At 42.8% G+C, this 17,580-nt stretch overlaps 1 protein-coding gene across 7 annotated transcripts in view; it reads left to right on the top strand.

The window, feature by feature from the left end:
* NPAS3 (neuronal PAS domain protein 3) overlaps positions 1-17,580 on the top strand; it is a 322,632-nt gene that overhangs the window by 143,129 nt on the left and 161,923 nt on the right. For all 7 annotated transcript variants that reach the window (XM_072115376.1, XM_072115375.1, XM_072115374.1 and 4 more), the window contains one exon: positions 3,266-3,510. In XM_072115376.1, the coding sequence (XP_071971477.1) occupies positions 3,266-3,510 (245 nt within the window). The remainder of the gene's footprint in view (positions 1-3,265; positions 3,511-17,580) is intronic.

Below are 17,580 nucleotides of genomic sequence, written 5' to 3'. Positions count from 1 at the left end.
CCACAGATACTACTTTATTATATTGGTGTGCTTTCGAAACACGTTGTCCCAATGAAAAGATTTATGTGTAAACTTTCCTTCTATGTTTCATCCCTGGAAACAACACGTCTTATAGCCCAAATTTTCTCCTCCTATGTTGTCCGTTTTCACTTACCCTACCAGACTGGGTCCAGCAGGAGTTCTTACAGTCTTTCTAATCAAAGCACTCAATGGTGTTGTATCTGATGCAGGAGAACCAGGAGAACACCTACTTGTTTCTTATCGTCACCCGTTCAACATCCAACTCCTGAATGTGGCGCTCTGTGTAATCATTTTATATATTGTTGGCGCCAATTCAACTATTGTCAGTCAATGTTCTATTTGGGGAAGTCCTCTACATAAATGTCAGCTGAATGGAAGCTGCAGAAGTCGGTCAAGGGCTACAAGCTTTGAAAAAGTTGAGTTGGACAACCCCTTTAAGAAGAAAAAAATCATAAAGGGGACCTCTGCTGTTGACGTGTCTGTAGAAAACCTCTAAAGCCCAGTTGATGTTAACATACAGCAAAGCCTTCCTGTGCCGTATCATTGCCATGATATTGCTCTGGTGTCACAATAAATGCAAAGACTGGACCAGAAGCATCAGAGACCGTGGAGAGCCCTTCCAAGAGGTAAGTATATTTTATTTCTATTTTGTTTCAAAACCTGCCACCTTAAGAGATTTTTGAAAAACCTCTAGTTGTCTTTAAGTTTATGTAGATGGCATAGATGACAAACAATAAAAATACTTTACTTATTCTGCTCCAGCTCCTGGTTCCCACAACACCCATGTTCTTCTGGTTTTAGGCTCTGCATTTGGCAGGAAGTTTTGTGGGGTATCAGGACCTGCTCCATCCAATGAGTGGCCTCCTTAGACATGGGGACAACAAAGGAAGTGATCAGGGAATAGATGTCCTTAGATCAGTGAAAGTGATGTCCTGTGGTCAGTAGAAGTGATGTCAGAGGAAGCAACATCTTGTGGTCAAATAAAAGTGCAGTCCTGTGGCATAAGGAAGTGATGCCCTGTGGGCAGAGAAAGTGATCTCCCGTGGTCTGAAGAAGTGGTGTTCTGTGTCAGAGGAAGTGATGCCCTGTGACCTGAGGAATGATTCCCTGTGGCTTAAGGAAGTGATGCCCTATCGACTGAGGATGTGATGTCTTGAGGTCAGAGGAAGTGACTTCTTGAGGTCAGAGGAAGAGACGTCTTGAGGTCAGAGGAAGAGACGTCTTGAGGTCAGAGGAAGTGATGTCCTGTGGACAGAGGAAGTGATTTTCTTGTGGTCAGAGGAAGTGATTATCTTGTGGTCAAAATAAGTGATGTCCTGTGGTCAGAGGAAGTTATGTCCTGTGGTCAGAAAAAGTTATGTCCTGTGGTCAGAGGAAGTGATGCCCTGTGGTCAGAGGAAGTGATGCCCTGTGGTCAGAGGAAGTGATGTCCTGTAGTCAGAAAAAGTGATGTCCTGTGGTCAGAAAAAGTTATGTCCTGTGGTCAGAGGAAGTGATGCCCTGTGGTCAGAGGAAGTGATGCCCTGTGGTCAGAGGAAGTGATGCCCTGTGGTCAGAGGAAGTGTTGTCCTGATATAAGTGAAAGTGATGTTCTGTGGTTAGAGGAAGTGATATCCAGTTGTCAGAGGAAGTGATGTCCTGTGGTCTGAGGAGACCATTCATTGGCCAGAGCAGAAAAGATGGCCCCTGAAACTTTTAGCTGGAAACAAGAAGTACTGGAGCAACATGAAACCAGTTGCTGGGGCAAGAGCGGGTTAGGAAGGCTTTTTCTTGCTACCCTGCCATGACTTCCCACTGATTTCTATGAGGTGGTTATTTTCCCAAAAATAAAATGACCATAATTTTGGTGCATTTTACATAAAAGTCGGTGTGGGACTCTAGGACAGCACCAGCCTCCATAACATTGTGCGTCGGGTAACTTTGGCTGTGAGTTGGTTAATATCAGTAGCACCATGGTTTCCTAAGGAGTCCCAGCAGTGGCTCCTTTGCACTTGTTCTCCCGTTAGATGCTGCGAAAGCTCAGCATGTTAGAACAAGCGTTCCCATTACAGAGGCCAGGGTAGGGAGCGACGGGTGGTGCCTCTGATCGCTAGACATCGAAACACGAGAGGTGCAGGGAGGCTTCAAAGCTACAGAACTCCGGCCTTTGATGAATTTTTGATGGGAGAGTTGGGGATGCTGAGCAGCCTCTCCGTCTCCCAGGCTGGAGTAATTGATTAATAGAAGGTGTGCTCAGGAAAATCCATAACCTGGTGCACGCCTGACACTCTACATGTAAAGAGACGGATGCATGTGGTTTTATAGAAAGTTAACCCTAAATCACTGCCGTGCAATGGCAGATTACGTTCAATCTTATGTTTGCAACTTTCTTTTTGGAAACTTTTTGTGCACTTTATTTACTCAACATGTAACTAAATTGTTAAAACAGGCAATTTTTAGGTGGGGTGTCAAGATTTAAAAATGTCTTGCCAAATTTATGCTGCTCTACCACAGGCTACCCTTATTCCAGTGATCATATACTTTATTAGAAGCCCTCGGATCCCTTTTACAATGTGAAGTCTCCGATATTCATGTCCTCCGGTTGTTGATCGACCTCCTTCTCCCTATACACAGTCTAGGGAAAAAGCTGTCAATCAGCTAAAAGAAAGCAGTGATATCATGACTACAGTGCTTGTCTGTTGCTAATAAAGTTTTGATTTCATGAACAGTAGTGCCAGAAAAAAAAGTGACTTGGGGTAATTTAAACCTAGTGATCAATCCCCTCTAAAGGAAATCTACCATCAAAATCCACCAGGGACACGTATTCATAAATCCAGGCTCCGTGACTGTGGTAATGTTCTTATATGTGTTACCCATGGCCTCCTTACTTCTAAAATCAACCTTTAAAATTATGCTAAAAAGCCAGAAGAGCTTTAGGGGGCATTAAAAGGCTGTTACACTGTCTCACCCCACTTGACTGTGATGTAATCTCAAAGGTGGGAGAAGTGAAGTGCTCCTGCATAGTGTAACAGCCTGTGAAGCTGCAGCACAGAGGGGCTCTGGTAACACCCTTATGGCTCACTAGCATTATTTTGAAAGGTAGGTTTCCTCTACAAGATACCAAATAATCCATGGATAAAATCAGCGTTTTGAATTGTATTTTTTATGCTTTGCTGTTACAACTTTTACTGGGTGAAGAAAAAATGTTGTTTTTATTTTTATGTGTATAATAGATCTGTAACTTATTTTTTTCTCTTATCAACAGTTTACAAGCCCTGCGGAAAGAGAAATCCCGGGATGCTGCTCGCTCTCGACGTGGAAAGGAAAATTTTGAGTTTTATGAACTTGCCAAACTGCTTCCGCTCCCCGCAGCCATCACCAGTCAGCTGGATAAGGCCTCCATCATTCGGCTGACCATCAGCTACCTGAAGATGAGAGATTTTGCCAACCAGGGAGACCCGCCATGGAACCTACGCATGGAAGGCCCGCCGCCCAACACCTCGGTCAAAGGTGCGGCACTGTCAGAAATGATCATTTTATACTGACTATACTTCACTACTGTTTTTACTTTATACTATTATAATAGGAACTTTAAGTAGCCAACAAATCCATGACTAGTTACTGCAACCCACCCCTGAGTGCTAGCAGAATTACACAGAGTGTGGTCCTGTCTGCTCTATATACTACTCTTAATATCACCTGTTTGGTGGAGGTACCAGATGTTGGACCAACGCTGTTGTGCTGATCATGGTTTGCCCTAAGGATACAGCATCATATCATACATCCCTAAATATTATATTAAACAGTTTTTCCATTCTGCAGACAAAATATTACAGAGCAGAAGCAGCAGTATGGAATGCATACAGAGGTATTTGTGAGTGTAGATCCACTCACTTTACTCCGTTCATATATATCATGCTGCCTGCAGATAGGACACTACGTACAATCTGCTTAGCCCCTTCTGCTCTATTACATGCTGCCTACAGATAGTACGCCCAATCTGCTCAGCTCCTCTTACTCTATAACATTCTGCCTACAGATAGGATACAATATACAATCTGCTCAGCTCTTCCTGCTCTATAACATGCTGCCTACAGATAGGACACTTTGTACAATCTGCTCAGCCCTTCCTGCTCTATACCCTGCTGCCTGCAGATAGGACACTACCTACAATCTGCTTAGCCCCTTCTGCTCTATTACATGCTGCCTGCAGATAGTACGCCCAATCTGCTCAGCTCCTCTTACTCTTACATTCTGCCTTCAGATAGTACACAATATACAATCTGCTCAGCTCTTCCTGCTCTATAACATACTGCCTGCAGATAGGACACTATATACAATCTGCTCAGCTCCTCCGGCTCTATAACATGCTGCCTGCAGATAGGACACTTTGTACAAGCTACTCAGCCCTTCCTGCACTATAACATGCTGCCTGCAGATAGGACACTATATACAATCTGCTCAGCTCCTCCTGCTCTATAACATGCTGCCTGCAGATAGGACACTATGTACAAGCTGCTCAGCCCTTCCTGTTCTATAACATGCTGCCTGCAGGTAGGGCACTATGTACAATCTGCTCAGCTCCTCCTGCTCTATAACATGCTGCCTGCAGATCATTATTAGAGGTGCATATTGGAATGTCCCAATAACAGAGGCCACGATCCGTTCAGTTCTTTTTGGATTCTTTTGCCTGGTTTGCATAGAGATCCTCCTCCTCTCTGGATAGTAGCAGACGTATAGCTGTGTTTCCCTGTAAATATTAGGATGTTCTTCCCCAGACTGTAATGTGTACAGCTCCCATCCTAGTGGCGGCGTCTGGGCGTCGCAGCCTCCATACTTGCTGACATTAAACGGTTCTGTGCTGTCGGGGTATATGCACAATAAAAATGCATAGAGCTGTCAGCAATCATTCATTTAATCAGCCTGTGCAATGAGGTAAACAAAGATGGCAGATTAATGAGTCCGGCGCGCTTACTGACTGACAGCGCCGCAAACATGGGCTGTCTGCTATTAACCCTCGCCTGGCCACGCTCCACCAAATCAGAGGGGATCCCATAATCCTCCGCAGCGGCGCCCTACACCAGATACAAGCGATAATTGGATATTTAAATAGACTGCAATGCAGTATTATACGTTGTTTCTCTCCGCTGTTAGATTTCCTTACGCTTATCTGTATGGGAAAGTGAAATAAGTGGGAGAAAACATAGTGTGAATTTTTACAATTGGACCAGCGCCACTCTTATCCATGGCCATCTTTGGTATTGCAGCTGGAAACGCTGAATATTGGCGCCTTAGAGGGTCTTGTTTTTTTTAGACTACTTTGATACATTATAGACGTATCCCTTGAGGATTTGGTGTACGGTATAGGGTGCTGTGGTCAGTAGCCTGTTTTTTTATACATTGGCGACACATAATAAAGATTTTGTGAAACTTCTTGAATTCCTCATATATATACTGTAAATATAATAATAAAAAGTTTTACAATTTTCCAATATCATTTCCATATTAGTTCCTCACAGGTTTTTAGATCTCTGCTTGCTATCATTCCACAGGAAGCTTCATTGTTTACTTCCTGTGCATAGAAACGGTCCTTGGTCATGTGATGTCACACAGGTGCACAGCTCATTATATCCCTGGTCATGTGATATCACACAGGTGCATGACTCATTATATCCCTGGTCATGTGATATCACACAGGTGCATGACTCATTATATCCCTGGTCATGTGATGTCACACAGGTGCATGACTCATTATATCCCTGGTCATGTGATATCACACAGGTGCACTGCTTGTTATATCCCTGGTCATGTGATGTCACACAGGTGCGTGACTTGTTATATTCCTGGTTATGTGATGTCACACAGGTGCACTGCTTGTTATATCCCTGGTCATGTGATGTCACACAGGTGCGCGGCTCATTATATCCCTGCTCATGTGATATCACACAGGTGCTTGACTCATTATATCCCTGGTCATGTGATGTCACACAGGTGCGTGACTTGTTATATTCCTGGTTATGTGATGTCACACAGGTGCACTGCTTGTTATATCCCTGGTCATGTGATTTCACACAAGGGAATGGCTCTTTATTTGCCTGGTCAAGTGATGTCACACAGGTGCACTGCTTGTTATATCCCTGGTCATGTGATGTCACACAGGTGCACTGCTTGTTATATCCCTGGTCATGTGATGTCACACAGGTGCACAGCTAGTTAAATCCATGGACAACTTCTAACATGGTAATGAGACCGAATTGTTCTTAGCGGATGTTACCAGAGCCCATCGCTGCTGTAGCTTCACAGGCTGTTACACTGTGCAGGAGCACTTACCCCTCTCCCACTGTGTGAGTTTACATCAAGCGGAAGAAGGGGGAAAGTGCTGAGGGAGCAGGGTGGGACAGTGTAACATCTCATAAAGCAACAGCACAGAAGGGCTCTGGTAACGTCCCCCAAAGCCCTTCTGGATCATTAGCTTAATTTTTAAAGTTAATATTAGGAGGAAGGAGGCCATGGATCATAAATATAAGAAGATTCCCACAGTCACGGTGCCTGGATCTATGAGTAAGTGTCCCTGGTTTATCCTGATGGATTGTGATGGTAGATTTCCTTTTCTTCTTCTTATCCCTCATTCAGTACGCTGCAGTTATAATGTAAGACAGGGGATTAGTGTCTATCCGTTGACTCTGGTGTTATACATATGCGTCTCCGCTCCATTTACATGAGGCGCTTGTGGACCTCAGTTCTTGCAGCACCTCTAAGGACAAAGTGCCAATGGGACAACCCGATTTTAGGATGTTAAATCCTTTGTTGTGGACCTATGCCTTGTTACAAACTCACCTCGAGTCATCAAATTCTATCAGATTGGAGCATGAAAGTAAGAAGCGTCTCCAAGGCTCGGGCCGGAAGAATCTCTCCATGTATTTGTTTCCCAGCCAGAGGCGAATCATTTCTTTTGTTGTTTCAGGGGTTAACTGGAACAGGCAAAAATTTGGCATCACATCTCACCCAACAAAAACTGTTGCCGTTCGTTATCTCCCCGTTTCTTTCTTTTTATTTATTTTTTTTTTGCCTTTCTAATCGTAGAGCAATTTCCACAGCTGTGGGCAAGAGACATTGCATTCCCGGGCCGGGCTGTAAGAAAAATTGAATGACAGCGAGCAAAACAGCAGTAATTATAAAACTAATTACTAAACGCTCATGATGCCCGCAGGCTTGTGCATAACTAAAATTAGAAAAAGAAATTGCTTTTGGCTGAGGAGGAGGAGGAGAGCTGTTTTGGTCGCTGCTCCCATAACGCATCCGTTTTCAAATCAGGGGCGGTGTGTTTAGCAGCATGGGTTCAAATCCCTCCGAAATAATGACAAATAATTTTTTTTTTTCTCATGCAGAATGTGAGAGCAGATAAGGACCTTACAGTGTTCCGCGCTCTGGACTTTTCCCTTCCAGCTTTAAAAAACATTTTGGATATGAGGCCTTGGAGCTTGAGCATGTCTATATTTTTCCAGGTCCGTGACTGGCTGTCTTAGCACTTCTTGCTGGAGGTGATCTAGCTCCAATGCTCCTATGTAAAATTAGCGTACAACTAAGAACCATCACACTACTACTACATGATGGAAATCTTTCATATGTTTAAACACTTTTCACACATTTATAGTCTTTGTGGTTAACAGTTTGCCTAAGGAGTCATTGGGCATTTAGCACGTACTTGATATTAATAAGATAATAGCATTGGTAAGCAGGACTGGACTGGCCCATCAGGGGATCAGCGGAGACTCTGGTGGGCCCACACTTCAACCCAATAATTTTACTCAGAAAACCAATAACTAGATCGACCCAGTTTGAAGGAACTAGGGTTCATATTCTAAGAGTTAGGGAAGGGTTGGCCTTATCTGGAGGGGACCCCAGTTAGACATTGTTGGTATGAATGTAATGTTTGCTGTGTTTGGCTGGCTGTTCAAAAACATGTTCAGTCTGATCCCACATACTGAACACATGGCACAGGACTGCAGTTATTTCATCATACAGAAATAAGGTGCAAGCACTGCCTGACTTTCAGACAAACAACTGCACCATTAATGTACCTGCGCTACAGTTCATTTGGAAGACAGGGAGTCCTTGCATCATATTTCTGTATGATGCAACAACTCTCGCCTTCCCCATCTGTAATATATGTCATATGTGGCCGGGCAACTTTGCCAATGTTTTTTTTTTACCCTGACGGCAAAAATGATTGAACATCTTAAAACCGATCTGCCAATTCCTTCTTCTCTCATTGCAAAGTTCACACACACTCAAATACTCTATATCTGATTTCATGCTCAGTAGAATATTTTTATACTAGTAGGAAATATTAGTAATAATGCCTTATAAAATTTTCAGATAAGATATTTTCCCCACATGCCTTCTGGTATTATGACCATCAGAGTACGCAGATTTGCACATCCATTATTATGCAAATACGTATACACATGGATGCACACACATACAATTGCTATTCAGAAATAATATGTATATCACAAGCCCAAACTAGGCCATTGCAGTGCTACCCTATTCCACACATAGAGAAGACTGTCCTACCTAAATAGGTATATAGTTATCTAACTAAAAGAATATATAAAATACATAATCTGTATATATGCTACACCTTAAATATTACAATATAATATACATGCACAATATTTCTATGCAAAAAAATAGGCATGTTATCCATCCCATAGTCAGCATGTGAAGGTGTAAATACATGTACACATTTGTAATTACACACATATCAACTTACTTCATAGCCAGGGCCGGTTTTACACAAAGTGGGGCCCCGGGCAAAACTAAAAGTGCGTCCCCAAAGTAAAACTATTTTATGACCAGTCACAGTCAGTAAGAGGCTCCTTTATCCCTGCACAATAATAACACTTTGTAGTTACACCCAGTAGTAGGTAAGACAATGGGGCACATTTACTTACCCGGTCCATTCGCGATTCAGCGGCACGTTCTCCAACGTGGATTCGGATCTGCCGGGATTAACTAAGGTCCGTGCGCCCGATGTCCACCAGGTGTCGCTGATGCGCCGAGGTCCGCCGGAGCTCACCTGCTTCTTCCCGGTGCATGTAAGTGCGTGATCTTGCAACACAAATTATTTTTTAAATTCCAACGTTTTTCCAAATCGGTCGGGTTGTCAGTCGGCCACGCCCCGCAATTCTGTCGCGTGAAAGCCGTTGCCGATGCGCCAACATCCGATCGCTTGCGGCAAAATCCCGGGGCAATTCAGGGCAAATCGGAAATCGTCAGGAAACCCGACGAAAGTGTGCGATTCGGACCCTTAGTAAATGAGCCCTAATATGTAATATCGGGCTACAGGAGAATTGTATAGGAGAGAGACAGATCAGAGGTAGATGGATGAGAGAAGATAAATATGGAAGATGATATACCGTATATACTCGAGTATAAGCCGACCCGAGTATAAGCCGAGACCCCTAATTTTACCACAAAAAAAATGGGAAAACCTATTGACTTGAGTATAAGCCGAGGGTGTAGTATACAGCCAGCTAGCCCCCTGTAGTATACAACCAGCCAGCCCCTGTAGTATACAGCCTGTCCCAAGTAGTATACAATCAGCCTGCCCCCATGAAGTATGCAGCCTGCCCCCATGAAGTATACAGCCTGTCCCCAAAAAGTATACAGCCTGCCCTCAGTATGCCTAGCGAATAATAAAAAAAATAAACTTAATACTCACAGTCCGACGATACTCACCTTTGATGCTAAGTGGCGGCTCCTGGTCCTCGGCGCGGGCTCCCGGTCCTCGGCGGCGGCTCCCGGTCCTCGGCGGCGGCTCCTGGTCCTCGGCGGCAGCTCCCGATCCATTGCGGCGGCTTCTCTCTTCTATCTTCACGTGCCTGCAGTCGCGTCTATGTGACTTGCCGGCGGGCGCACAGTGCGATGCGGCGGTGTCGCCGCTGATGACATCATCAGCGGCGACACCGCTACATCATATTGTGCGCCCGCCGGCAAGTCACATAGACGCGACTGCAGGCACGTGAAGATAGAAGAGAGAAGCCGCCGCAGAGGACCAGGAGCCGCCGCCGAGGACTGGGAGCCGGAGGGTGAGTATTAATTTTTTTTTTTTATTAACTTGTGTATTTTTTTTTTAATTAACTCGTGTATAAGCCGAGATTAGGTTTTTCAGCACATTTATAGATAGATGATTATAGATGCAGAAATATAAAGTAGATTAGATAGAGATAGATGATGGATATGAGAGATAGATACAGTAGAAGAGAGATAGAAGATTGATTGATAGATAATAGATAAGAGATAGATAGGTAGATAGAAGATCTATACATAAATAGACAAAAAGATAAATGGTTAGATAGACAGATATATACAGGCGGTCCCCTACTTAAGAACACTCGACTTACATACGACCCCTGGATATTGGTAATTTATTTTACTTTAGTCCCAGGCTACAATTATCAGCTATAACAGTTATCACAGGTGTCTGTAATGAAGGTTTATTGTTAATCCTGATTCTAATGAAAACCCAGCATTTTTAAAAACCAATTGTCACAGAGACCAAAAAAGTTCTGGCTGGGATTACAATGATAAAGTATACAGTTCCGACTTACATACAGATTCAACTTAAGAACAAACTGCCTGTAGATAGGAAATAGACAAATGATTGGAGATAGATAACTAGACAGATAGATGATAGATATATAGACAGGAGATAGATGATAAGCATCTCCACCTGGGCATTCAACCAAGAGGTATTAAAAATATTATAATAGTCGGTTAATAATACGTCCTCTGCCCACAAAAGTCCACATGCAAGGGGCCCCTTTAGGACAGGGGACCATGGGCTATTGCCCAGTTTGCCTCCCCCTAAGGCCGGCCCTGTTCTACGATACACACAAACATAGACACGCTTATAGATAGGTTATTAAATACATGCAGCTTCAGACGTGCATGCTATATACACACATACATAGTGCACACACACACACATTCACTTTTCCGCACATGTGTCTCATGTTGCATTAGACTATATCCTACTTTGGCAGTGGTTCATTGGCCAATTAGATTTAAAAAAATCATCTTTTGTTACAAAATATTGAAGTTCAGTAAATTACAGTAATCAAGCTGTCCCTTCCAGAGGGTGAGAAAAGCAGCTTCCAGTATGGAAATGTTTCATATAAGGTCCTAAAAGACACATAAACACTGCAAATCATTGTCAATCACATACCCAATAGTGAGATCCATAGATTGCTTTGTACACTGTGTCTGCAATTCCTCCTTTTAGCTCTTTGTTGTATCTTTATATATTTGCTATGAAATAGTTCTTGCATCAATTGTGGACTATTATTGAAATACTGAGCCATTGTGAAGGAGCACGGGGTAGAAAATCAGCTAAAATAGACATCTGCAGCTGACAATGTATTCCGGCTTCTGCTGTCTGGGGTGAGCGGTTCCCCTATTAAAAATCAATGTTGTAGCCTGACCAATGAAATATTATGGTTTCCGAGCAGTACGATAAATTAAGGATGACTTTAGTAATGATAAAAATTGCTGTGTGGCCTGAACGGACTGCTGATGCATATTATTTGTTGTAAATAGATCCTTGCGGGTTTTTATAAGGGTACGGTAAGCGGTAGGTTTGTTTCCTTCATTCGTCCTGTTATAGAGTATATGATGTGACTGCAGTCCTCATCCACATGTCACATCGAGGCTTAGAGATCAGCCTCGGGTCTTTCTGCAGTCTCCTGGTGCTTCATCACATTTCTTTTCTCTTTAATTAATCCGTTCCTACGGCTTCATAACACTTTATTACAGATACCTGGGTATAGCATCTGAGTGGTGTGGCTGCGGCACTGGTTAAAGGACATCTACCACCAGGATGAAGGACTGTAAACCAAGCACACTGACCTACTGGTGTGCACCCCCTCTGGCAAGATATGCTCATCTTTGAACTTCTTTGAGCTTTAAAAATCATGCAAATGAGCTCAAGGAGCTCCAGGCTGCATTAACACCAGACCAGGAAACAGGGGTACCGCACTCCTAATGAAATGTGGATGGTGCTTGCGTCGGGCACACAGCCCCAATACATAGCAGAGAAAAACGTAGCACACATCCTATGTTGATTTTTTTGGATTTTCTTTTAATTCATATCATATAGTTTATATTTACAGCTCCACCAAACGTTTGAAAAAAATCATAAATTGTAACAACAGATCACAGGGTAACTTTCTGTGACGTTTCGGTCTAAATCGACCTTTGTCAAGCATGATATGAAAAGTTAGAGTAGTAAGATCTGGGCTCAGGTGGAGGTGGACCTACCTGAGCCCACCACCAGAGTCTGGAACCCCTCAGGCTCATTTGCATAATTAAAAAGTATTTTTTGTAAAAACTAGGGCATAAGAATCTAAAAGAAGAGCTGATCCTGGCAGAGGAGGCACACAGCAGTATGTCAGTGTGCTTGGGTTACAATCCTTCATCCTGGTGGTAGAGGCCCTTTAAAGGAGTACAGTGGTACTTGTTATATATAAATCTGCTGGTATTAACTAATTTAGTTATATCTTTCCAATTTAAAATTCTTAAAATTTTCGTTGATATCTGATCCTATAAAGAGGTGTCCTGCTATCAATAAAATTGATGAGCCATCCATAGGATAAGCCATCAACATATGAAGGGAGGGGTCCGACAGTCAGAACCCTTGACAATCAGCACATAGAAAACAGAGCTAGAACTATGGCTTTGTTGTGTGTAGGAATGGCAGCTTAGACAATGCCTCTGACTTCAAGGAAATCTACCATCAATATCCATCATAGATCCAGGAATCGTTACTGGGGTAATCTTCTTATATTTGTTATCCATGGCCTCCTTTCTTCTAAAATCAGCTTTTAAAATTATGCTAATGAACCAGAAGGGCTCTGGGGGCATTCCAAGGCTGTTACACCTTACAGAAATCAGTAGTCCAGAAGGTTTTTGTTTGCCTGATACATTTCTTTTGTTCTTCCATGTAAGTAGGATTTGTACCAGGAACATTTGCTGGTAAAAAAAAAATGTAACTCAGCTCTTAATTCTTAAAATACACTAGAAAATTATAACCTTATTGCAGTGCCCCTTTGGGGATACTTCCTGTAGGTTTATACATAACTTTGTGCAACTCTCTGAGAAGAGCCCACAACAAACAACAACGGATCAGAACTTCTGACATTTTAAAAATGATTGTCTGTAACTTTTGAAGAAGCTTTGAATAAATAATATAAAGTATAAGTGACTACAAGTAACATATATCTTATCAGAGGAAAGTTCTTCCTTCTCCACTTACTTTGATTCTTATCATCCTCCCTCCATCTTTCCTAATCTCACTGTGAATGCCGTGTTGAATCCATCTTGCTGGTAAGACGGACAGAATGTCACTGAGGTCAGGGGCGTATTTACAGTGGTAGCAGCCATGGCACTTCTATGGGGCCTGCAGTGTCAGGGGGCCCTGGCATTTGAATTTATACACAAAAGAATGGAATATGTGCACAATGCACATCATCCACAGTACATAACATTCAAAAGTCTGGTATGGGGCCCCTCCTCCCCTAGTTACGCCCCTGACTGAGGTTATATAGAAGTGCTATGCAGAGGGCTGGAATAATAAGTCACAGTCCCTAGGACTCACATGAAGATTAGATGTCACAAAAAGACAGAAACAAACCAAAACCTCCTTGACTACTAATTGCTGTAAAGTTTGCTGAAAGGTTAGGAACCCTTAGGTTTAGATTCCCCTTCATTATTGTGCTGATCGTGATATCAATGATGAAAGATTGCGGGGGGGAGATGTATTAATCTGTCGAGTAGGACTAGACAGTTCTCTGATTGATCATTGTGTCTGATGCTGGATGATTAATCTGGTGCAGTATAAGGCTACATTCACACGGACGTATAAAAACGGCCGTATACGTACCGTTTTTTTACAGGTTACATACGGCCACATTCATTTCAATGGACAATACGTTCAACCATTCATATTGCCGTTTTTGACACTGGAGTGTACGTACCGTATACTGGCCGTATAAAAATATAGAGCATGTCCTATTTTCTCCCGTATTTCAGTTCTGTATGCCCTAAAAGTCTATGGGCATGTATAAAATACGGGTTAAATACGTGCTGCATACGGATGAAAAACGTCACGTATTTATACAGAAATACAGCCTGTAGATACAGGACTGGAGAAATACATGTCCGTGTGAATGCACCACAATATTGAATTTTATGCCACACTTCCTATGAGACCACGCCCACTTTTATACTGTGGACACACCCCTTTTTGGGCAAAATCGGGAAAACTGCCTAAAAAATGGTGTAAAACTTTCAAAATATGTGGTGAGGGGCATTTTAGGTGCAAATTCTTCTAGTATTCTGGCGTAGACAGATTGATACAGCTCTCCCAGTATGTAAGTGATGGTTAATTGGTGTGAAAATATGACCCTAACTAGCAGCTCTATCATAGGAATGCTTGACCTGTTAATTGAAACGCTGACAAATCAATGATTTTATGCCTGGAAGGGATATATTATTGGATTAATGCTTGCGTTTTAGACATGTACTTTACGTGACAAATTCACCAGTGTTTATCCGTTATATCCAGGATAGTATCGCCTATCACATAAAAGTTATACGAGAACCTGAAGAAGACACAATGGTGTGCATTCCCATGAAATTTGGATATCTCAACTTTAAATGTAGTTAAAGAGAACCTGTCATCATGAGCCCCTTTTCTGGCGCCCCTATGTCCCCATAGAGAATAGTGTACACATTGCCAAAGAGTTTTTATAGTAAAACTGTAGATGAAAGCTTACCTTTCTGTATGCAGAGCTGTGTCCCGTGTCCCATGGGAGTGGCCAGTGTGGAGCGGGGCAGACATGGATGACGTCCTCAGGGGGGAAGCAACGGGGGGAGGAGATTTGGAATTGATGCATTACGGAGCAGTTTTCCGATGGTGAGGTGGGCGAAACCACTCATCAGTGGCCACCCCCATGGGACAACTCTGCATACCGGAAGGTAAATTTTCATCTGAATTATCTTTTTTTTCATAAAAAGCCAGTTTTACAATAAAAACTCTTTGGCAATGTGCACACTATTCTCTATGGGGACATGGGGGAGCCAAAAAAGGGGCTCCTGATGACAGGTTCCCTTTAAATTACTTCTGAACTACAGCTCCTAAAATAATTTTTGTTTAGATCTGCATATGACATGAGAGGAGGAAGTCTGCCCATTTAGTAATCCAACGTTGTAGTATTCCTAGACACAAAAAATCTTTATATACCAAGTCCTGTAATAATGAGAATCCTCTATATATCCTCTGTATATACGCCCTGTATACATCCCCCATAGAAGGCAATGGGCGCACAGCGCCGTATGGAGCCGTACGGTACAGCACATGTGTGGACATGCCCTATCTTTTTCCGGAATACGGCACCATGCGTCATGTTTCTCTATGGAGAGGGGCTGGGATGCCCACTGTGCTACGGTACGGCGGGCACAACATCATGTAGCCTTAGTCTGGGGTTTCCATTAGATTCTCAGTTTTGTGAAAGTAAAATAGAAACTAAGGGGGACATTTATCAGCGAGTGTTGGCGTATGATGAAATCCCTGTCCTTCCAATGCCACTGGATACATCACAGGCTTAGGCCTTCTGAAGTATCTGGCAGGGCGGCTGTACGGCGTAGATTTCTATGCCAAGCCCTATTTACAAACTTTTAATAGTGAACTTCAACTTTCTACTTTTCTGCGTCACATAATACCACCATATAGTATCCAATGACCACCTACATAAAAGTGCCAATTAGTGCCACATGTACGTCTGTGCCCGGACTTCCCAAAATCCTTCCGTTTTGTTCCACACTAGAAGAAGCAGATATGTGGAAATACAGTGTTTCATAGCTGTAGAGGCAGATCTGTGCAGCATCTGTGGGGGTCTGGATGGAAGTGGAGGCGTCTACGTCTTGCTGGGATCCCCAACTGCATCTATTTTCCTTGTGGAAACGTGCGGCTAATGATGAGAATAAATCATGCAGAGCGCATAGATGTGCTGGACGACACTGCAGGTAGCACATCTGTATGCTCATGTCGGCGTAGCAGGCACCCACCTGTCATCTCCCCGCGCGGTAGTCGATAACAGTGAAGTGTGCGGTGCTGGGGGCTTTGCCATATGTGACAGTGTAATGGCAAATTTTACCCTGTAATGAGATACAATGTCACCAATAAAATTGATCAACCACGTACCCAAACAGGAAAAGCGTCTATTATAGACCCGGTGACATCACAGAGGTGTTTGGAGCATTTGACAGCTGTTTCCAGCCTAGAATTGATAGGCCATGTTATGGGGAATGGTAAAAGATTCGTCTTTATTTGATCACAATGATTTTCTCTCTTAAAAGGAACTTGTCCGTAACAATCGCCTGCCTAGTGTGGATAAATAGCTTTCTAACCATCTTTTCATACTTATAATCAGTAATAAGGTTATATTAAAGATGAACTTTTGTCGGTGCATGCGCCACATGCAAGTTGTTTTCTTAGAGATATGGACTGAATAGTAATCGTGGTAAGTTATCAAAGATATTCGATGTCTACGAAGCATGGTTATGTCATCATAAGTCATTCAAAATCCCATACAAGTCCCATCCACTTCCAGTTCATACGCATGCGCAAAGAGGTGGTGAAATTGCCTGGGCTTCATGCTTGAAGGGAACCTGTCACCTAATTTTTCACAAATACAGCTAGTGGCAGGTTCCCATAGAACCCTAGTAACTAACTGACACCCTTCTTTTATCTTAAAATTGTTCCCCTCAGATTCCCATATATTCAACTTTATAATTTTACCTGGTATCCAAGGATATATAGAGCGAGTCGAGGTGGGTGTGGCCTCCTCTGGCTGTATCCAGCAGCTCCTCACTATGCTTTTTTATTATACAGTAGTAATGTCATGTGACCAGGGTGACATCATTGCAGGTCCTTTAGCCTTCTAACACTAGCAAATGGTACACCAAGCATATATACACCAAGTATATCTTATTAAATCACAGCATATCATGTCACATGAAATCACAGCAGCCTGCATGGACAGGAGTAGAAGTGTGATTTTTTTAGCTGGTCAAATATGTGCAGTTTTCTCATGTTAAGAGGCTAAAGGACCTGTGATTATGTCAACCTGGTCACATGACATTAGGCCATGCCCCTCGACTCGCTCTATAGATCCCTAGATACAAAGAAAGTGTATAAGGCTCCATACGCACGACTGTCTGGATGGACGTATGTACAGTCGCAAGCTTGTGGCCGTACATATGCCCCCCATAGACAGTTATAGTTCCCTGGCTCGGTACAGTGAGCACATTTTATGGGGATCTGAGGGCTAAAAGAAGGGGGTCACTAGGGCTTTATAGGAACCTGACACTACCTTTATTTGTGCAAAATGTGTCAGGTTTCCTTTAAAACACATAGGCATCATTAAAAATGTCCAATATGCAAACCCCATGCAGGTGGTCATACCCTAAAATAAAACAAGCATAATGCATATAAGAATCCTCAATGCGGATGGA

The sequence above is a fragment of the Engystomops pustulosus genome, chromosome 7 (assembly GCF_040894005.1).
Source record: "Engystomops pustulosus chromosome 7, aEngPut4.maternal, whole genome shotgun sequence".
In the NCBI taxonomy this organism is placed as follows: domain Eukaryota; kingdom Metazoa; phylum Chordata; class Amphibia; order Anura; family Leptodactylidae; genus Engystomops; species Engystomops pustulosus.
The sequence above is the reverse complement of the archived record's forward strand: the minus strand, read 5'-3'. Positions and strand labels throughout refer to the sequence as shown.